The following is a 22,170-nucleotide window of genomic DNA, read 5'->3' on the forward strand; positions in this document are numbered from 1 at the left end:
CAGCTGCCTCTGCAGTCCCTGCACCACTCGCAGGGTTTTGGGGCCCTTGTGGTGTTTTGCTCATTGGGCCCCACAGGACAAGGTTCTGGGATCAAGCCCAGAAATGTTGTGGCATAAAAGGGGTTGAAGAGGAATTAGGCTGAGGGCTGTGTTTGGAAAGCCAATTCCTGTCTGATACAGAGTGCCAAAGCCCACAGGGAAGCACACACAGTTTGTGCTTCTTCCACGCTCACCATTGCTGGGGTTCATTGCTCTCCAGTCTCTCTGGCATTTATGGCAATTCCAAAGACATAAGGTTGTATGGTTTGCTGCATGGGTCAGGTGTAGCCAGGTGATTGTGCGAGAGCTGCTTCCTGTACTTGTGCCTCAGTTTCCTCATCATAAACCAGGATTTAGAGTAAGTCTTTATAAAGCAGTTGTATCCCATCCTGCCCTTCAGTGACCCATGTAAGCAACGGCCTCGGGAGCTGAGAAAACATTCACCTCGGGAGGATAATGAAGAGGATTTTTGTGGCAGCATTCGGGACTCAGACGGAACTGATTTATCAGACAGTGCTTCCCAGCACCCATGCAGTGTCCCCACATCCTGACCCGCAGGGTTTTCAGGTTACACAGCACCAATCCCCGGCCATGGGATGTCAGCGCTGCAGGAAGCCCGGCCGCATTCCTGGCACCACAGGAACGTGCTGGCCAGTGCCACCGCGCACCCCACGTGTGTGGAGCTCCTGCCTGCAGGGACAAGGGCCTCGTTGCATAGGGACCCACAGCTTGGTGCATCGCCCTTGGGACTGCAAGGCCCGCACAGAGGCAGACAGAGGGCAGGGCTGGCAGGGTGTATTCCAGGACACATCCTCCTCTGCTGCAGCCCCTCTGGCCAAAGGGGACATCTTGGGCTCACCTTGCAGAGCACCTCGGCCCTGCCATGCTGCTCCCCTCCCGCTGCCGCCTGCCCCGGGCTGGCCCTCACCCCCCGCCAGCGGAACGTGCCCAAGTGCCCCCGAGACACCTCCTCATTGCCCTCAACCAAGCTGGCTGCCCGCGCTTCAGCCCGCCCCTTGCCCTGATCAAAGATGGACACCCCGCCCTTGCTGCGGACCCCTGAGAGCTTCCTGCCCTCATCCACAATGGCAGCCCCGACGCCAGGGCGGCCATGTTGAGTGAGGAGGGGGCCGCGGCCGCATCCCGGCATGCTCGGCGGGCCGCCGGCTGCCCGGAAGAGGGAGCGGGGCGGTTGTTGACAACATGGCCGCCGCTGGCGGCTCCGCGGGAGGAAGAGGCGGAGGGAGAGGCGGCGGCGGGCGGAGGAAGGAGTCTCATTCATAGGGAGCTCGGCTCGCTGCCCTCACCCCCTCCCTCCCCTCCTTCCCCCTCCCCAGCGGCCGCCTCGCCCCCTCCGCGGCACCATGTCCTTCTTCAGGCGGAAAGGTAGAGGCGCGGCGGCTGGGAGGCCTGCGGCTGAGGGGCGGCTGCCGGCCTCGTCCCCCGCACGGCTGGTGGGCCCCGGCCCTGCCCCTCCGGCCACGGTGACCGGGCCCCGAGAGGAAGCTCGGCCCCTGAGGAGCGGCCTCCCCGCAAACGACGGTCAGTGCGGGCGGCGGGGCCCTTCTCCTCCCGTGGGGTTTGGGGAGGAGGTTGGGGGGGGATCGGCTGCAAACGGGGCTCACCCAGGGACCCCGGGCGGTGGCAAGCGCAGGGCTGCAGCGCTGGTGCCCCCGGGGCGGCGCTGGACGGGGCTCTGCGCCCTGCTGCTGCGGGGGGATGGAGCTCAGCGGCCCTGGAGCGGTGCATGGTGCGGATGGGGGGTGGTGGGTTTGCTTCGTGCTGATTCTGAGCCTCTCTGTATGCTTGCAGAGTGCTCTTACAATGCTGCTGTGCAGGGTTGTGTACAAATAACAGTAGCCTGTTAAAGCACGAGCTGAAACCCATGGTTGAAAAAGGGACCTCATCACACCCAGGTCTTCATAAAGCCCGAGGAGTCGTTGAGCATTTATTTTAGAACACGTTTGTTGATGTGATGGAGCACAAACAGAGATCTGAAATTCAGGACTCCTGCAATATTTATCCTATTCCTATGGCACAAATGGATGTAGTTGAGATGTACTTTGGGAGCAAAATGTGTTGAAGGCGCTTGTGCTACAGCTGGTGATGCAATGAGGTGTAGGATGCTTTCAGTCTGCAGACATGTAGTTTGAGTGTTTTTTTGTTGAAAGGAGCACCTTTTGGGAAGGGCCCCTTGGGAAAGTGGTTCTGTCACCTCGTGATGCTGTAGTTCCAGCAATACAATTGCTGCTCTTGAAGCAGTGGCTGAGACAACCCTGTCCTAAACCATTTCTCAGTTGCTAAAGACCAAAATGTACGTTTTAAGGCTGCAAGAGAGGAGGAAAGAGCACATTATCTGAGTCAGTGTTTTCTTAACTGACATGTGCTGCTGGAAGCTTGCTCAGCCAAAGCAGCAGCATTGGAAGTTTCATTCTTGGTGGAGGTTAGTACAGTAGTCCTGGTAGAAATTAAACTTCTCTTCATATTTGAAGCTCTGGAAGGCCACCAAAGGCTTTGCAAGTGCCATCATCCTTTTGGGGGTCTTCACATACTAATGATGAGCTGCAGAGTAAAACTTTCATAGTGCTTCTAAACTCTCCAGAAACAGGTTCTGCGTTGTTGGTGAAGGGCATTGTAGAAGTGATGTTCATCCTAACGTGTGATCACAGGAACAGTGTAAGCTTTGGCAAAAATGAAATGTCTCATTGAGTATCTGTTTGTGTTCCTTTGATTAAAGGATCTCGGGTCAGAGAATCACAGGCAGAACTAAGTGCCCAAGAGAGGTGCTGTTGAGGAGAGTAGTAACCTTTCATCTGGCTTGTACATAGAGTAATACTGCTTTGTACAATCTCCATTTTAGATACTGCCTTTTAGAGAAGATCTTAAATTGCAGCTGGGAGAAAAGCAACAGATTAAGGCTTATGATAGAGCTCTGTAGACTAAACACATGTGGTCCAAAACCATACAACAGTGTCAGTGTTCTTAGGTTGAGCTGCTGTTGTTTAAGAGGATATCACATTGGGTAAAAATTAAAGTTTTTAAAGATGAAATCATAAAATTACTGACTTGTAGAAAAAAATAAGAGGGAAATGGTTTTATTTTTTGGCATGGGCCTTAAAATTGAAGTCTAGAAGGCTGGGGGTGGATGGTAGGTTGAGAAATTCAACTATAACAGTTGAATCAGCAGCCTGGCACTTGAGGGCAGGTTATGAAATTGTTATCAATGAAACAGCCTGACTACAGGCCCCTTCAGTAGGGATATCTTGACAATAACACAGTCTAACCAGCGTGCTGACCGCTGAAGTTTTGTACTGGTTTTTGCACACATACGTGTGAGGACTGCTTAGGTTTGTTCATTCTTGTGTATTTAAAGATATGAATTAAAGTCCTCCAGCATCACATGGCCAGTTCACATCGGTTTGGTGCATTACTGCTTTGTGAGAGGGGTTTGCTACTGAAACTTCTCACAACCTCTTAGTTCCCAGTCATCAGTACTGCGGTTCTCTCTTATATCACACAGACACCAAGTGACATTGTTTTCTTGAGGAAAGTGAAAGTCCTTTAGTGAAACTTCACCCTCAAAAGCTTGGTCTTGTTGTGTATAGGAGTTTTCTTTTGTCCTCCACTGTTAACTACTTCATTTTGTTCTGCTTGAAGCTGGTGGGCACAAAAGAAACCTGTGTATGAAGAGGTTAAGAACATGAATGGGGAGTTTGTGTTACTAGAAATAAGTAGGGAATTAGAGAGAAACTGAATAGTTGGTGAGAAGGAACAGATGTATTTAAGCTGAAAATAGGCTTATGGAGGACTCCTTTGAAACCTGGGATTCATTGCCAATAGCATCGGTTTGATGAATCAACTACTGGAGTCATTTTGGAAGGAGAAAGGTTTGTAATCCTGTAGAGAGGTTGCTTCGTTCCCATTTGTCCCTCAGTGTTTCTTCAGGCATGCAGATTTTCTCAGTCATTTTTCTCCTGCATATCACACACACCCCCCCAGTTATGTAAAGCTGGTTATTCTCACTGCTCACAGCTGCATCTGGCTGCAAGAGTTCAGATTTGAAAGGATCCAGCTCTTTCAGGGGATGCTTAAACCTCTCCGTCAGAAAATGTGCTGGCTGCAAGCTTACGTCTTAAATGCTGAGTTGCCAGTTCACAGAGCTGCAACGTTTCTGCTCCTCGCAGTACGGCAGCGCCGCAGCCACCTCGGGGCAGGACATTTATGTAACCAGATTGGAGCTTCCCTTTAAAATAGTTAGAATACCTGGGTCGGAAGAGGCAGAGTTGTTTTGGTTTGGGGGTTTTGTGATGTAAATTGTGATGTGCTGGGTTAGGATTTGTGGTTACCTTTGGGAGGACTCCACAATTGCATGTTCAAAGATGACCTATTTGTAGTAACAATCCCAGCCTGGAGCAGGCAGAGAACATCTCCCAAGTAGATCATGTTCTTCAATATCACTGCTTAATTTGTTTCTCGTGCCTTCCTGGTTTTATACTCCTTCAGTTCCTTTATTTTCGTTTCAAACAGATCTCCTCCTCTGTTTCCTTTAGGAACTTCCTTTAAAAACATAATAATTATTAACAAAATGCTTTTCCATCACAACTTTTTAAAACTCTTATCTTCCCATCAATTGCTTGCCCTAGGTTTGATGATACTTAAGCAATCGTATTTGAGAGAGAATTAACTATTAGCAGTGTGTAAAGCACATCTATCCCATACTTTTCAGTTAATGCTGTTTATTAAAGTAACCTCACATGTAACCGTGCTTTAATCATATGGGCAGTAAGCACCTTTCTCAGTGTTAATTGTAACATACTACAGTTCATTAAACTTAATTAATGAATAAGGATTTTTGTTTGAAAATCAACACAGAAGCTTTGAGAGCCTCTGTCAGTCACTGGATGTGCAGGTTTGAAGGAGAGATCAGTTTGAACTAAATGATGGTTCTGTCTGTCTCTGATACTTGCTGAAGTTGGGAATTTTGTGTCCATTCTCGGGTAAATACCATTAGTCACCCAAAATAGCATTAACATTTTCCTTTGTATTTTACAGTCAAAGGCAAAGAACAAGAAAAGACCACAGATGTGAAAGCAATTAAAAGTAAGATCAATATTTATTTTGTCTCTAAATTCAGATATCAAATGTCATCTGCCATTTTCACTTTAACCAGTGGGATGATTTCTTTACAACTGAGCACAGATGTGACCTATGCATTAAAACCAAATCAGACCCAAACCTGAATTCTGTTTCTGAGTATTTATAGTAACTGCTGTGTCCTAATCATATTGCTGAATCTGTAAGTACAGAAGGTTATTAAGCTCTGTTCCATGAGCTGTAATTCAAAGTCATCAAGCAGTTCAATCACTTGGCAAGTAGTGGTTATTCCTTAGCTACACAAAATCACTTCTGAAGTTTCTTGCTCACATGTAGTGTACTTTGCAGGTGTGAAAATGCAGCTTAACTGTGTCTGATTTGCAAAACAGGCTGCCGGTGTCTGTTTTAAGTGTAACTGGTGTAGCTTGTGAGGCTGAAGTTCTGAATCATGGTGTTGTAATGCTGCTCCACGTGATACAGAAATCTTGCAGCTAAATCTGCTAGGAGAGAGAAAAATACCATCTTGATGGGAAGGAATTTTGTAAACTGTGGGGAAAACAAGATTATTTATCCTGTCAGTTTTTGTTGTGATACTGAAAGGAGATGAGGTAATTTGTGTGAATCTCATTTGTTACTTCTATATCCTCAGACAAAATCCTGCTTCTGTATTTGTTAGTGTGGTATCTGGGTATCAAGAGAAAGTTAAAGGCTTTTTTACACCTCGGTGGTCTGTCTTTCAGATCAGTTATAGGAAACAATAAGTTGCATACAAGTTGCACACCCCATTATTTAAGTGCAACTAGAATTTCTGGTGACTAGCTGATAGAGTTTCCCAGGAAAAGGCTATAATATGGTGAACTTGAAAATAGCAATAAATACGAACACTTATTGTGTTACACTGCTGCAAACAGAGAGCATCTTTCCAGTTTGGCAGGTAGCACCTCCACCAGCTGTATGACATTAGGTGAGCGATGTGGTGCTGTCTGAAGGGTTTGGAAAAGGTGTTTGATCCTTAGATGAAGTGGAACAAGTTTTTCTTAAATGTTCATGGCATAGAATTATATTGTAAGCTAATTCATAAAAGCCTAAGCTCTTACAAGTGTGGCTCTGGTTCTCCTTGAGGAGCTACCACCAAGCTTTCCCCAGTTACTGCCAGCAGCCATGCAACTGGCTGCCATCCTTTGGGCTCAGAAAAATGCAGTCTTCTCTGTTACTGCTGGTACTAAATACCAGAGGCTTTGTAAGAGGCAGGAAGCAGTGACCTGGTGCCACACACTGCAGCTGGAGAAATACTTTGCTATAACTTAAACATTTTAACTCTCCTTTACCATTGCTCCTAAGGTCTGTTGCCATGATGTGCGAGTGTGAAACTGTCACCTTCTGCCATCATGTGTCCTAAAATTGTGAATAAAAATAAAGTATGAAAGTCACCAAAACCAAGTTGCTTGACACCTTGAAGAAACATCGCTAGGAAGTAGTGTGCTGAGATAACGTGTCATCTGGCTTGCTTTATTTTTGAGTCAGAGGTGTAAGATGTCCTTGTATGACATCTCAATCCAATGCAGTTTCCTGAGAGCTTCTGAAACTGCTGTGAATGTGGTTTGTTTTCTTCAGCTTTGTCATCAATTAACAATTACTTGATGCTTTTTCCCTGTCAGGGTTTTGTGTGAGGAAGTTATTTGTTCTCTGGGCTCAAATAGTTGTGTTCTGAAACAGCTTAGAGGAGGTTAATGTTTATAACCTGGGTTTTCATCAGGTATTTCCTTACTGCTTTTTTTCTCTCTCTCAAAGTCAAAGAGACAAACATTTTTGGAAAACAATTTTGTTAAAACTTGCAGGATTTTGTAACATGTTTTAGCCTTCAAAAAGATATGGAAATGGGTTGCAAAATGTTGTAATCATACTAAATTGTTGACAAAGTATTCAGCTGTTACGATAGCAGTTACCAAGGAAGACGGAAGACTCAGGAGTAGTACTTCATGTGTAAACTTAGACTTGGCATCTTTTGATTAGCTACTGAATAAGGAAAATACAGGTGAGTGGGTACCACTGTTCTACTGGAAGTGAGTTTATTCTTGTTATAATTTAACCTGTTTGTTTCTGTGGTCTTTATTCTTATGACACCTTGATCAAAATGACACACAGTGGTAGAATGAGGTTTTAAATAAGATTGACTCTTGCAAACTCTCTGGCATATCTTGGGGTGCTTAGTGTTGGAAACTGCTTAGAAGTGGTCTTGGAAGCCTTGTCTTTTAGTAATTCCTGTCTTCTTTCCAGCTCCAGTACCAGTACATTCCCCTCAACGAAGCACTAGAAATCATGCCTTGCTGGAGGCTGCAGGACCAAGCCATGTGGCAATTAATGCCATCTCTGCCAACATGGACTCTTTCTCTAGCAGTCGGACAGCTGCCCTGAAGAAGCAGCCAAGTCACATGGAAGCTGCTCATTTTGGAGACTTAGGTAAGACTTCATCAGCAATATAATAATGGCAGTGTTTCTTTTTATTCTCTGTGGGTTACTGCTATGCTCACCATCCTTTGGTTTTCAGGCAAGTAGATTAGGTAGTGCAGAAATTGACTGCTGTTACCCTAGAAGAATTTTGAATGTGGACAGTGCATTTGTTTGTTAAGAAGTTTCTTTACTTTGTTTACTACCATCATGTTGGAATTGTCTCTTCATCACTTGCATTGTAGGGCATTTTTGCGTTGAATACCCATATCTGTAGTACAATATGGACTCATTCCCTTTGTATTTTTCTTTAGGCAGATCGTGTCTGAATTATCAGGCTCAAGAGACCAAATCAAGCCTTTCAAAGACCCTTGAACAAGTTCTGCAGGACAATGTAGCCCTTCCTTATTTTATCCAGTTTATGGAACTGCGCAGAATGGAACACTTGGTTAAGTTTTGGTTAGAGGCTGAAAGCTTTCACTCCACAACATGGTCCCGTATAAGAGCACATAGCCTGAACACAGTTAAGCAGAGTTCGTTGGCAGAGCCAGTGTCACCCTCCAAACAGCAGGAAATTGCACTGTCTTCTCCAACTGGATTGCTTGAGGAGAGACTGGAGGATTCTAGCACAGTCCATCTGCTCAGGACCAAGCCAGTGACTTCGACCAAGAACGACAGAACTAGCAACAGCCAGAACCACGTGCTCTTGGGTCAGGATAGTGATAATAGCAGTGTTTTTTGTCTAAGAAAATCCGAGGCAGGGACTTGTTCTTTTCCAGCTGATCAGCAAGAATCTTCCAAGCTTTCAGTATCAAATAGAAGCAGCCCCTCCTCTGCACTAAAAGACTTGTCAGGAAAACTCATGAAAAGTAAGTGCCATGTGTCCCATTTCTTTAAAGAAGGTGGGAGATGGGGAGCTGCTGCTTGGTTTGTATGATGGGCTGTGTGCTTAGTAAGTATGATGTGATGTTGCAGGGATTTTGTGTATCAGTAATATTAACTTGCTGTATCAGCTGATGGTCAGCTTGAGCTGTGTATTGTTTGTCTGGTCATTGAAAAATAAATATACTGCTGAAGAGACTTCAGAACCGTTATGTATTCAACAAGCTTAGGTTACTTCTGTTCCCATGTGTGTAATCTTAAGAAATGAAGATGAACTTTGCAATGTCCCGTTGTTCCCTCACCCATCCCAACATAAAAGAATTGCAGAAAATTTGGATGATGGGGCTGAGAATTGATAATTAACTTTCCATGGAAGGTAAATATCCTGTATCACGTAAGATGACATAATAGTTACAAGAGACTTGAGATTGTTCTGTGGAGCATACTGGTTTTGTCCTTGGATTTGATAGAATTCTTCTCCTTGTAACTGATCTGTTCTCATTTGGATTCCATGTCTTCAGAGGCTACTGAAAAATAAGGGTGAAATTAAATACTTGCTTTTGGCAGTAAGCTACAGCACAGTACCTGGTTCTCTCCTTCGCATCTGCTCAGTCTTCCCTCATTTGTGCAAGTCTCCAGACAAAAAGGAAACACTCCTTTTCTCATATTTGTTGCTTTTGTTGGCCCATGTGTTTCTTTGTGTTGCATCCCTTTCTCTTGCTGTTTGCTGTTCTCATATATTTACCATGAACTGCCACAACACCTATCCTCAGCCCCAGAGCAGCTTAAACAAATGCAGTGATGCTTCAGTCATGAAAAGCACCTCTGCTTTCTGGTGTCTAAAAAGAATGTGGAAGTAATGGTTGCTTTTTGAGGAACATGAACAGTCAAAGTGTGACTTTTTCTCTCTTTCAGAGCAGTGTCCCAACTTTCAAAACATAACATGTAAAGTGTGTATCTTGTTCTGAGGCATCCCATTTGAAGATGTTTTTTTCCTTTTAATTGCTTCCTAATGCAGGCATTATATTCTCTGTAATGAGGGCTAGAAATTGGGAACTTCACTGCACTTCTTGCCAGAAAGGTGTTACTTCTGGCTCTAAGGTGTGCAGCTGAGGAAGAGATGCTGTCTTGTCTGGTGGCAGGGAGTTCAGAGCTGCATTGCTTGATTCCATCTCACTAGTCAGTCCATGCTGGGCTTGTGGCCTGGCTGGAAAAAACACAGCCACTGTAGCTTGTCAGTAGCAAAGTATTGAGTAGTGGGCTGAGGGCTTCATGGGAAGGGAACTTGTCACTGGTGATTAGACTTGCTTTTCTCAAGAGCAGAAGTTTGTTATTTGCTCCTTGTTTCAGACTTGTGCCAAGGAATTCCAAGTTTGATTCTGTATTTCTTCCTTGTAGGTATAGAACGGGATGCAGTTAGTACTTTTACCAAATATATTTCTCCAGATGCTGCTAAACCAATACCTATAACAGAAGCAATGAGAAATGACATAGTTGGTAAGAATGTATGCTGCCTACTCATTTCTGAGTTTCCTCCTTCCCTGTAAACATGTATCTTTAATACCACACACACTCGTATTTCTTATTTTTGTGACTGTTGAAGTCAGTTGTGAGAGATGGATCACATGATGAGTATCAGTGGATCTGACCTTTCAGTACTGCTGTGCAGTATCCCCAGAAGAACTTTCAGAGTCTTTGCTTAAATTAGTGAAAGAGTTCCTGATAATTGTGGAGGGGATCCCGATTTCAATCTCAAATAAGCATTTTAGCTGTAATATTATCATTCAGCTACCTGCAGTACCTCAAAAGCTCTTTGCACAGTCAGAACCAGCTGATTCAAGTGGATCTGAACTGCAGTTTTTCATTAACTGGTCACCACTTGTGTTTTCCAGCTCTATCAGCCAGATGGGTGTTAATTTTAACCTGGTCTTTCTTTGCAGCAAAGATTTGTGGGGAAGATGGACAAGTGGATCCCAACTGCTTTGTTACAGCACAGTCAATAGTGTTTAATGCAATGGAACAAGAGTAAGTGCTTTGCATGGTTTGGCTTCACATTCCTGTTGTCCTTATGCAAAAGGTGGTTCCATTAAAAACATTTATGAAGGCATTACCATAAAATCACTTTTTTGTGCATTCTTCTGCATTTGAAATTGCTTGGATTTCTCCCTCCAAATCCATTGTCGTCACTTGCTGAAGCTGTATGTGCATGCTGTTGCATTCTTTGTATTGTCCTAGTGTCATTTGTAAACCTGCACCTTTCCTTCTTTGTTCTGCTTTTATCCTACTGAAAGTATAATACTTCGGGGGCAAGAACTAATAGGTTCATGAGGTGCCTTGAATGCTGCTGACCCTTAATAACAGACTGTTGTTGTCTGTGTACAGGCACTTTAGTGAGTTTTTGCGAAGTCATCATTTCTGTAAATACCAGATTGAGGTGCTGACTAGTGGGACTGTTTATCTGGCTGACATACTTTTCTGTGAATCAGCTCTCTTCTATTTCTCTGAGGTGAGTGCCAGGTTTTGAGTTTGCCTTTTTCATTCTTTCCTATCAAATGGGAAAAAAAGCTTTATTCATTCTGTGGTGGCTTTAATAAAGACACCTGAAATATAATAAAAACTATGAGATGTACTTTATTAGGGAGAAAATGTGGAGAGGAAACCATTTAATACATGTAGAGCTCTCTCAAATGTTCAAACCTGTACACTGGATTGCAGAATAAGTAATTGTGCATGTCCTCTCCAGTTAGTGAGTACTTCTAAGGGTCTCTGCTTTGTAGAAGCCTTGCCATTGCTTGTCTTTATCTTGCCAAATGAAATAGCAACTTTGAAAGCCTTAAGCATTCTTCCAGATAAATAATTCACTAGCTCTACATAGAGAGGATACCAGGCTGGAAAGCTGTAGGTTAAATGTATGATTTTACAGTTGTGAGGCCCTTTATCTTTAGGGAATCATCTGTTAGTTGTAAAATATTTGTCCTCATAGTCTGACAAGCAAGTGTAGTTTCAAGCAGCAAGCTGGAGAGCTGAGACAGTGTGCTGAGTTCAGTGTAAGCTGAGCATATCATGAACATAGCCTCCCCTCTGTCTTTAGTATGATACAAATAAGGAATCGTTGGAAACTGCATGTGAAAATCGGTACAGAACAGAAAGGTCCCAAGTTGTTTTCTTTTTAAACAAGCTAAATCTGTCTGCAGCGCTGTATCTAAGAGTTCAGAATGTTTATATGCCCTGGTGACAATTTTGCATCATTAATATTTGGACTATCCTCATTTTTCATGGGAAGGAGCAGGTTTGTCTGTGCTTATTGGAAGTTTCTTGGTAGAATTTACCTGGTAGAATTTACCTAATCTTTCCTCTTTTTTAATTTCTCTTCCAGTACATGGAGAAGGAAGATGCAGTTAACGTACTGCAGTTCTGGTTGGCAGCAGATAACTTCCAGTCTCAACTTGCTGCCAAAAAAGGCCAGTATGATGGGCAAGAAGCACAGAATGATGCCATGATTTTATATGACAAGTGAGGGAGTTCAACAGTTACTTGTTTCGGAAGCTCTTTATTTTGTGCTTGTGTTTTTGTGTTGCACTGTACAAAAGGAACTTTCCATTTTCAGACCATCACTGCAGTTTTGTGCTGTGATGCTGAAAGGCATTTTAGTAAGGTGACCTTTGGGTGTACGCACAAGAGCTTTTAAAACTTTTCTGTGTACATGAAGAGAGTCCTTACAAGGATTCCATTCTTAAACCCAGTTCATGGAATCACAGAATCCCAAGGGTTGGAAAGGACCTCAAGAGATCATCTAGTCCAACCCCCCTGCAAGAGCAGGGTAACCTAGAGTACATCACACAGGAACTTGTCCAGGCGGGCCTTGAATGTCTCCAACATAGGAGACTCCACAACCCCCCTGGGCAACCTGTTCCAGTGCTCTGTCACTCTCACAGTAAAGAAGTTCTTCCTGATGTTCACATGGAACCTCCTATGCTCCAGTTTACACCCATTGCCCCTTCTCCTGTCACTGGATATCACTGAAAGAAGGCTAGCTCCATCATCCTGACACCCACCCTTTACATATTTGTAAGCACTGATGAGGTCACCCCTCAGTCTCCTCCAAGCTAAAAGAGACCCAGCTCCCTCAGCCTCTCCTCATAAGGGAGGTGTTCCACTCCCTTCATCATCTTTGTGGCTCTGTGCTGGACTCTTTCAAGCAATTCCCTGTCCTTCCTGAACTGAGGGGCCCAGAACTGGACGCAATATTCCAGATGCGGCCTCACCAAGGCAGAGTAGAGGGGGAGGAGAACCTCTCTTGCCCTACTAACCACACCCTTTCTAATGCAGCCTAGGATGCCATTTGCCTTCTTGGCCACAAGGGCACATTGCTGCCTCATGGGCATCCTCCTGTCCACCAGGACCCCCAGGTCCCTTTCCCCTTCACTATTTCCAGCAGGTCAACCCCCAACCTGTACTGGTACATGGGGTTGTTCTTCCCCAGATGCAAGACTCTACACTTGCCCTTGTTGAATTTCATCAAGTTTCTCCCTGCCCAACTCTCCAGCCTGTCCAGGTCTCACTCAATGGCAGCACAGCCTTCTGGTGTGTCAGCCCCTCCTCCCAGTTCAGTGTCATCAGTGAACTTGCTGAGGGTACACTCGGTTCCCTCATCCAGGTCCTTGATGAAAATATTAAACAGTACTGGTCCCAGCACCGACCCCTGAGGGACTCCACTGGTCACAGACCTGTAGCTGGATTCTGTGCCATTGACCACAACTCTGCCTTCTTCCTTTCAACCAGTTCTTGATCCACCTCCCTACCTGATCATCAAGCCCACACTTCCTTAGCTTATCTATCAGGATGCTGTGGGAGATAGTATCAAATGCCTTACTGAAAACAAGAAAAACCACATCTACCGCTCTACCATCATCCCTCCACCTAGTCACTTCCTCATAGAAGGCTATAAGATTGGTCAAACATGACTTCCCCCTCATAAAACCATGTTGGCTGTTCGTAATGACCCCCTCATCCTTGGTATGTCTAGAGATGGCGTCAAGAATAAGTTGTTCCATCACCTTTCCAGGGATGGAGGTAAGGCTGACCGGTCTATAATTACCCAGGTCCTCCTTCTTGCCCTTCTTATAGACTGGTGTGACATTTGCCATCTTCCAATCCTCAGGCACCTCTCCCATTTCCCATGACTTAAAGATGATGGAGAGTGGCCTAGCAATGACCTCTGCCAGCTCCCTCAGCACTTGTGGGTGCATTCCAGCCGGACCCATCAATTTATAGATGTCCAGATTGCATAGCTGATCCCTAACCCAATCCTCATCTACCAAAGCAAACTCCTCCTTTGTCCTGACTCCTTCTGGGGCTATAGGAATCTGGGGCCCCCAGGGAGAGTTTGCAGGAGTAAAGACAGAGGCAAAGAAAGCATTCAGCACCTCTGCCTTCTTTATATCCTCTGTCTCCAGGGCACCCAGCTCGTTCAGCAGTGGGCCTATATTGCCTCTTGTGTTAGTTTTATTCGCTATGTATTTGAAGAAGCCCTTTCTATTGTCCTTAACCTGACTAGCAAGATTAAGTTCCAAGGAGGCCTTAGCTGTCCTAATTGCCTCTCTACATCCTCTAACAACTGTCCTATATTCCTCCCAAGTGGCCAGCCCCTTCTTCCATAATCCAGTTTTCAGGACTTGTTTGCTTGGATTTATGTGTGGTTGTGAAAATATCAAAGCCAATTGGTTGCCATTTGAAAATGTGAAGGATTGAAACCTAATAGCAGATGCATCACTGTAGAAAAACCTTAAGGTCCAGATACTGTTACCCATTTAAACTAGGAACTGTTAGCACCCATATTAGAAGCCACATACTGCTTGTTCTTAGTATTTTGAAATACCTTCCTTTTGTTAAGGAAGAGACCAGATCCCTTTTAAATATCAGACTTTCGGTGGTGTAACTCTTCCCCTTTTTTTTTGTTTGTGCTGCACTTTAGTAATGATGCAACTGGAAGACAGCCAGCAAAACTGCTTCCAGAAAAAGTTTGTTCTTAAGGTTAAGTGTGAGACTCATTTCACAAACTCCTTAGGTTACTACTCTGCTAGGAAATAATAATTGGAGAGGAAGCAAACGGTTCAGTCTGATTTTCATCAGTCATCCCTCTACTCCATCCATTAACTTGGTTTCAGTGTTGTGATTAGTAGAGCAAATGCTGCTTCAGAGTTCTGGGTGTTTCTTGCTTCTCTGCTACAAAGCTCTGTGTGTAAGATTCTTCTCTTCAGGAGTTACTTGATGCTCTGTTTCTTTTATCTGTATCTTCAGGACAAGGCTTTATCAAAAATGTTTCTGTGGATTATGGATTCTCCTCTCCTGTAGTGAGCAGCATCAGCTCTATGTACTTTCTCGATGCCAGCTCCATCTAGTGGCTGCAGCATGACGGCTGGTCTTGGGTGGAGCGGGTGGGTGCTGACCTCCTGCAAAGTTTTGCAACTCCTTTTGTGTTGTTTTTCCCCCCACCTGGGGCTGCAGGTACTTCTCCCTTCAAGCCACACATCCTCTGGGGTTTGATGACTCGGTGAGGTTAGAGATCGAATCCAACATCTGCAGGGAAGGTGGTCCTCTCCCAAACTGTTTCACGACTCCCTTACGGCAGGCGTGGACCACCATGGAGACGGTGAGATACCTTCTTCAGAACGGTGCTGACAGCGCAGATGATGTGGAGATTCTGTAGTGAGTCAGGTGTCCCCTTCAGCATCTCTGATTTGTCCTGTTCTTTTCCTGACTTCCTGTTTACCTGGATGATCCAGCAGCTTTAGGAAAACTTGCTAGACTGTTTTGAAAAGATAAGACACACTGGTTTCTGTTAATTCTCTGTGAAGTGTTTGTCTTGGGTGATTCTGCTTTTTAATGGAAATAACAGAATTTCCTTCCATGTGAAGTGCTGTCAAGAGCTATATCTTTAGAAAATTGTCCTTCCTGCTGGTAGCAGTTGGTTGCAAGTCTAACAGCAGTGGTGTGGCTAATAGTGAACTCTGGTATACCTGGATACTAGAGATTAATGATTTGATTGTAGAGCTGCAGATGAATTTTGATCAGCATAGCAAAATACCTGTAACCCTGTTGGGTTGTCAAGCTTTCCTAGAAGAAATCAGAAAATCCGAACTTCAGTTCCAGTTACTGGAGGATTTGGTTGATACGTGGTTGGTTTTGTTCAGCTTGCAGTAGGATTCAGATTCAAAGCAATGCTCTTGCTAATCTGGAATAATTCCATGTGTAGGCACTTCTACTTGTGTACCAGGTACATGAGGGCTGAGATGTTTGTGTGTCCCTTCTGTTGTGCAATCGATCTGCTGTAATTGTGTAGACCAGCCTTGATTAAAGAGAACTCCTTCTGTCTCTCAGGTTTTTTTACCTGGTTTCTTGTCCAGCAACCTTTACTACAAATACTTGAATGATCTCATCCATTCAGTACGAGGAGATGAATTTCCAGGAGGGAATATTGCACTGAGTATTCATGGCCCCAGTAGCTCTCCTGATAGCGATTCCATAGGGGGCCCAGATGGTTCTGCCTCCCAGGTATGAGATTCTTGGTTTGTTTTTGTTATGGGAAATGCTGTAGTCACTTTTCTGTATCAATATCAAAGTTCAGACACTGTAAAGAAACACCTTGTAATTTGAAGCTTCCCATGCCACTTGAAAATTACAGTCTGTGTTATTAGGATGTGTTTCGTCTATGTGCTGCTAAGTTCAGACAGTATTGTTGTGGAAGATGATCTATTTATGCACCCAGAGCCTTGTGCTGCTTTTAGTTCTTTGCATCAAATGTATCTTTTTATTAAGCTGTTAACATTCACTGAAGACTGTTCCATAGTGCCATAACATTTAAGAACACTTTTTATTAGAAGCACCATATTTTGATTATTACTGTAGTTATAACTTCAGGCATTGACACTTGTGAATATGCTGTAGAATTTAAACAAAAATATGCAAGTTGTGTGTGCTCAGTTTAAGGCTTAAGGCATTTATCTACTCAAACACAGAGCCATGACAGTTAATATCTGACCAGTGGTGCTCGCTAGTTTGGCCTCAGTGGACTTTTCCCTGTTGTTACCCTCAAGCTGGTCTGATAGAAGGCCAGACCCCTGACCTTCCCAAAAGAGAGCTGACGCTGACACTTCACTGTGTTACCCCCAATTTGCTCTGAGCTGAGGGTGATACCTGAATTTTGTTTGCATGTATATAGCTTGATGTAAAGCATAAAAAAGGGGCATTAAAAAGTCTTTTGCTGGGTAAGGCATTTGCTAAGCATGATTGGAGCTTTCTGGTGGCTGCTGCTTCTTTGTTGTACTGTGTGGAAACAAGGATGTGACTGGGCTCCTTTGGCTCTGTTATCCTCGCAGAGTCATTGAGAAATGTCCACCATATATATTGCATAGTGCCCTGGTTGTGGGTCAGCATCTTTTTATTGTCTTTGGTGCTGCTTTGAGAGCTGTGTTCGTGTGTGGGCTTAGCCTCAGAAACAGGCAGTGGAGCCTGTTCCACTCTGAAACCATCCCACTAACACCAGAGATATGTTTTTAACCAGGAGTTGGCTGTTCCAAAACTTGTAGCTTTGTTTAATTCAGATGTGAAAGAGGAGAGGATAAAGAGATTCTAGCTTATCTGTAACCAGGTCAGCTTGCAAACTGCAAGCCCAGCTGAGAGCACAAAAGCTAAGCAAGAACTGCTTCTGCTGAATTGCTTTTATTGAATGCTGCAGTGCAACCATGGGTTTTAAATCCAGTATCTAGACCAACATTATTGAGGATCCATGTATCAAGCAACTCTGAAGCTGTACTACCTGCTTTTAACATTTTTAAACCTCCTAATTTGCATGGACAGAATATTCCCCCGTAGTTGCAAAGCAGGGAGTAAAATCTTAGTTCTTGGAATATCCTGCTGCTTGGTAGTCTACAGGAGAGAAACTGCTGGTAATTGGCTTGCTTGGACAGTTCAGGAAATGAAGTGCTGCCTTTTGTGGTGCACATTCCTACTTATCTGAGCAGGAGAATCTCTGGGTCTCTGCATAATTTTGCATAAAGAACAGCACTGACAGAGCAGCAGGGAAGGAGTTTGCAAAGCAGCTGCCATAAACATTTCTGTTCTGTGTGAGGGTGCTAGTAGATTGCTGTACATTCATGCTCTCCCTACTGTTGCTCTAATGTTTCCTTGGGTTTTTTCATAATCCTGTATAAATATGATGGGCTAAAAGATAAATGTTTGTTCTCTCTGTATGGGGGAAGTGTAGTGTGTTTGGGAATTGCTTAGCCAAGTGCATGAGAGGGATGAGTGAAGCTGCTGCAGCCTTTGAGGTAGCTCAGTCCTGTGTACTCACAAACAAATAATTTGCATGTGCACACAGATCTGTTGAGTTGATAGTGCTTAGAGCAGTCCTCATATGTATGCTGACCTCTACATTATGTCTTTGCCTCTATTCTTTTACCTTTATCATCCTCTGTTTAAAAGTGTCATGCTGCATTAGGAATTCATCATTGTGTAAATGCTAATTCTTTTATGCTTGCTTAGAGATTTATGGAGATTTATCTTAAGAGTAAAAGCACTAAAAATGCAGTTTTGGTAGGAAGCTGTTAGTTGTCTTCATTGGGCTCTAATACTCAGAATTTTTATTTGTAGTCCAATGTCAAAAAGGCTAATGTTAAAATCCTGAAAAATTTTGATGAAGCAATAATTGTAGATGCTGCAAGTCTGGATCCTGAATCTTTGTATCAGCGAACATACGCAGGGTAAGGTTCATTCTGTGTATTTTGTTCCTAGTTATGTTTCATCTCTGTTTCATTTTTGCTGTGTCCTCCTGCATGCATGTGTAAATGCAAGATGTGTCATCTTAATACATGTCTTAATATTTGAGAGTACATTTATGTGATTTAACACCAGTGTCATGGTGAATGTTTCTATGACCAGAATGGCAGCCAGAAAAATATTTCCAATTGTATTTTCTCTTTCTACTGGCTATTACTGCTCTTTTGACTCCAAGCTCTGTAGTTCCAATCAGGGGAAGGAACAGAAAAGAATAAGCTCAGGTTCCTTTGGTACTGTAATGTGCAGCTTTGATTTCTTCCTCCCCCCATGGCACAGAAGGGCTTATACTTCAATTCATTAGCAGATTGCACAGCTATTTTTCTGTTTCTTGAGTTACTTTTTATTGTAAAGCTCTTCTGCTCTGTGTATCCCATACAGAAATTCTTTGTTTCTATAGCTACCTTTTCTGTTGCACAGTCTCCTGTCCTTTTGGGAATGGTAAACTAGTTTCTCCCTAATGACATGTTTTTGTGATAGTGTAGAGCACTTGCTAGCACTGCCTGTTGATACCTCATGGTTGAGTCATTGAAACATTTGCCTGCTTCTACTGTCTACAAGAGTTGTTAAGATACGCTTTAAATTCAGACACATGAGAAGAGCTGGAGATTTTTCCCAGTATATTCATTTCAGTATACTGGGTGGCAGAGGTGGTAACTGGTGAAACACTGGTCTTCTGACACTGGAGTCTTTATCGTGGTAGCTTTTTTGTTTTCTTGACTGCTAGCTTTCCATAATGCGTTTACTCATCCTCCCTTCAGGAAGATGACATTTGGACGAGTCAGTGACCTGGGACAGTTTATCAGAGAATCTGAACCAGAGCCTGATGTCAAAAAATCAAAAGGTTTGCTTTCCTCTTCATGTCCATGTTTGTAAACATCTGAAGAACTGTTCTCTTCCTTACTGCAGTCAAGATAAGCAAGACTCTTGACTCTTTCCAGATCTCTTTTAAGCCAAATAGAGATGGAGACTGTCCTGTACTGAGGCAAAACCCATCTCTGGCCCAGTTTCCTATCCAAATTCTGCTTTTCTGGTCCAGCTGGACTCCTGGGAGTCTGAGCAGCCTGTGGGAGTTGGAGCTGTTGATGGAACCTGGCAGGGATGAAAGCTGCGAGCAGCTGAGGGGGTGATCAAGTCTTCAAAGATTGGGTCTTGAGATGAAAAAGAACTTCAGCTCTCCGCATGCTTCCCACCCAGTTTGGGATCTGCTGTTAGTGCTGCTTGTCAGCTCTGGTAAAAGAGGAATGGTTCAGGCTCAATGTCTCATGAACCATGGCTCCACGTAATCCCTTGTCTTCCATGCAGCTCTTCCATGTTCTCTAATGCCAGCAGTGCAAACTCCTTAGAATGAAATGAAGCAATTAGCTTTTATAGAGCTATGCCACAGACTTTGCTAATGTACCTTGCTTGCTGTTTATCTCAACTAGGGTCCATGTTTTCACAAGCGATGAAGAAATGGGTTCAGGGAAACACAGATGAGGTACGTCCTCTTTTATGTTGTCCTGGTGACTTACTTCACAGTGTAGATTAGGGAAATAAAGTATTGAAGTTCTTAGTCCTGGCTGTTTCTCTGAGTATCTTTCTGATGCACCAACAAGAACTGTCAGACACTATGTGCTAAATATAATTTATTTGTGTGCATATGTGAGACTACTTTGATTTTTGCCGGTGATTGCTGGTTTATTTTAGTATAATGGTTAACTGCTTGCAGTCAAGGGGTTTCTTGTTATGGTGATAATACATATACACATTTAGGAGTGGAGGTGCTGTTGGCCTTTGTTCTGTACTATGAAGTTACCATTGCAGGCTGCATTTTCCCCCCTTGAAGGGGCTTGGGCAAGTCCCCAACAGATAAATCTAAAAACTTCAATAAGTCTCTTGGAAATTGCATCAGGATATAAATACAATAATTGAAGTTAATGGCATACTTGGAAAGCAGGAGCATTTCCATCAAGGGAGGATACGTTTGCTACAGGTCACTGCATTGTGAAGGTTGACTACTTCTCTGGAGTTGAGCCTGCAAGTTATACTGAGGGCTGTATTTTTATTCCAAGAACTTGAAGCTATCTGTGTTTTGGGTGTTTTTTCTGTGGCAGGCTCAAGAAGAGATGGCTTGGAGGATAGCGAAGATGATAGTCAATGATGTTATGCAGCAGGCACAATGTGAACAGCCTTCGGAGAAGGTTACGAAGGTAAGGGGGTGGAGAGGCTGCTGCTGCCTGTATCTGCCTTAAGCCAGACTGTGGGAGGAGGAGAGCTCTTGCCTTCCGAGAGCATCTGAAACCCACGCTGGGAAATGTTCAAACTGGCATGGCATGATATGAAAAAATAAAGGTTGGGAGTGTTTCAGCCTACGTATGATGTAGAGATTTCTTAACACGCATCTAGTGGTTCTCATGTGCAAGCAGTAAAATTGACTGTCTTCATCTTGCATCCTTACAGACTGCCTTAGTAGTTAAAAGGGCGATTTGTAGTCCAGGGTCAATACTGTAATTCCTTATTTGAGTTCACACTTGCTTTTTCATGTTGATGGATATTAGTGTATCTGCCTAAAGTGTCAGTAAAACTCAACAGCTGGAAAGTTGCTTTGTTGGGTGCACTGATTTACTGTGTCTACACCTTAAAAGAGACCTGGCAGCCCTGTCCATAGGCTGATGATTTGATGTTGTGTATTGGTGTTCAGTGACTGCACAAGTCCATGTGTTCTCTGTTTAAAAAACCTCACAGTTCTGATGCAATGGAATGGCAGGAGTTTGCCAGGTTAACACCCAGGAACTCTGGCTTTCAGGCAGCTGACTTGTTAAAAGTTAACTTGCTCTATTTTTAATTACTGCAAGTAACCATGTGCCAAACCCCAGTTATCCAAATGGATCGATCCATACTTACACTGTGTGACTTTTTAATAGAGCAGTTACATTTAAATGACTTTTATATAATGATTTCATTAGTAGTGGGGCTGCAAATGATGTAGTTCGAGTCTGGCCAGATGGAAGGGTCACTCAGCACAGAGTTTAGAAATACCAAGTGACTGCAGATGCTCTGGATTCAGTTAACTAAGCATGGTTGCTGTAATCAGAAGGTGGATTGAGCTGTGGGACTAGTTGGGTTTTTTCATCTCCCAGACTCTCAAGCATATGTGACTTCATTTTTAAACACAAAATGTCTTTCTATGTAGCAACTGCCTTGTATATTTTAGGGTAAAATGAACTCTAATCTTGTGTTTCCTTTTCCAGCTATGATTTTAGAAACACCAGAACAGGAAATCTGTTTTTCCACTTTGAGAGTGAGTGAACTTTCCCTTTTGGTGGATTCTTTAACACAGCCAATAAGAACAAAGCACTGCTACTCCAACCGTTGAAATCTCCCTCATCTAGAAGGAAGAATTAAAAAGAAGCAATCCTGTACCTCCACCGTAGAGCGTGAAGAAACACTTTTTCCTGTTGTATGTGGCATTCACGATAATGATGGGGTTTAGAGATGAAGATGCAGTTTATGAATGTGGCACTGAGGAACTGTGATCAACTTCACAAACACTGACCCTCTCTCAAAAAGACTTTTAAGCAAATTATCTGGAATGGGACACAAGCCACAACAAAGGGGAAGGTTTTGCCGTAGTTTCTAGTTCTACTACTTGTAATTTTTAAACACATAATTGAGAAGGCCAGGGGAGCATCCCTGACATTGGCCCCTGGAGAAGTGAAGCTGAAACAGTGAATTCATTGGCAGTGAATGACCTAAAAAGTTCTAAGTTTTATTTTTCCTTACTTGAAATAGATGCATATTCAACTGTAAAATAAATGTGTTTTACTTCATAACTACATTAACTTTGAAGGCAGTGTAGAAGGATCGGGAGCAAAGCCTGAACAGTGTAAC

General features: G+C 43.5%; 1 protein-coding gene across 2 annotated transcripts; it reads left to right on the forward strand.

The window, feature by feature from the left end:
• The first annotated feature begins 1,227 nt into the window (after positions 1–1,227).
• Positions 1,228–22,117, forward strand: AKAP10 (A-kinase anchoring protein 10). 2 transcript variants are annotated; one of them, XM_034068832.1, is made up of 15 exons: positions 1,228–1,581; positions 5,092–5,139; positions 7,411–7,593; positions 7,896–8,450; positions 9,862–9,960; positions 10,404–10,488; positions 10,846–10,969; positions 11,840–11,976; positions 14,971–15,115; positions 15,844–16,017; positions 18,115–18,224; positions 19,059–19,141; positions 19,725–19,777; positions 20,394–20,489; positions 21,531–22,117. In XM_034068832.1, exons 1-15 carry the CDS (start codon positions 1,404–1,406, stop codon positions 21,534–21,536), a joined length of 2,076 nt encoding a protein of 691 aa, XP_033924723.1. In that variant the 5' UTR covers positions 1,228–1,403; the 3' UTR covers positions 21,537–22,117. The 2 variants fall into 2 exon arrangements, with proteins under 2 accessions (XP_033924723.1, XP_033924724.1); XM_034068833.1 differs by having other exon boundaries at positions 7,417–7,593.
• Positions 22,118–22,170: the final 53 nt, after the last annotated feature.

Source organism: Melopsittacus undulatus, chromosome 13 (assembly GCF_012275295.1).
Source record: "Melopsittacus undulatus isolate bMelUnd1 chromosome 13, bMelUnd1.mat.Z, whole genome shotgun sequence".
Taxonomy (NCBI): domain Eukaryota; kingdom Metazoa; phylum Chordata; class Aves; order Psittaciformes; family Psittaculidae; genus Melopsittacus; species Melopsittacus undulatus.

Bases quoted from the DNA above. Each gene is read 5' to 3' on its own strand.
- AKAP10 (XM_034068832.1), top strand. From the start codon at position 1,404: ATGTCCTTCTTCAGGCGGAAAGGTAGAGGCGCGGCGGCTGGGAGGCCT. The intron at 10,489-10,845 runs GTAAGTGCTTTG...GTCTGTGTACAG, and splicing joins TTTAATGCAATGGAACAAGA to GCACTTTAGTGAGTTTTTGC. The intron at 15,116-15,843 runs GTGAGATACCTT...TCTGTCTCTCAG, and splicing joins CGTGGACCACCATGGAGACG to GTTTTTTTACCTGGTTTCTT.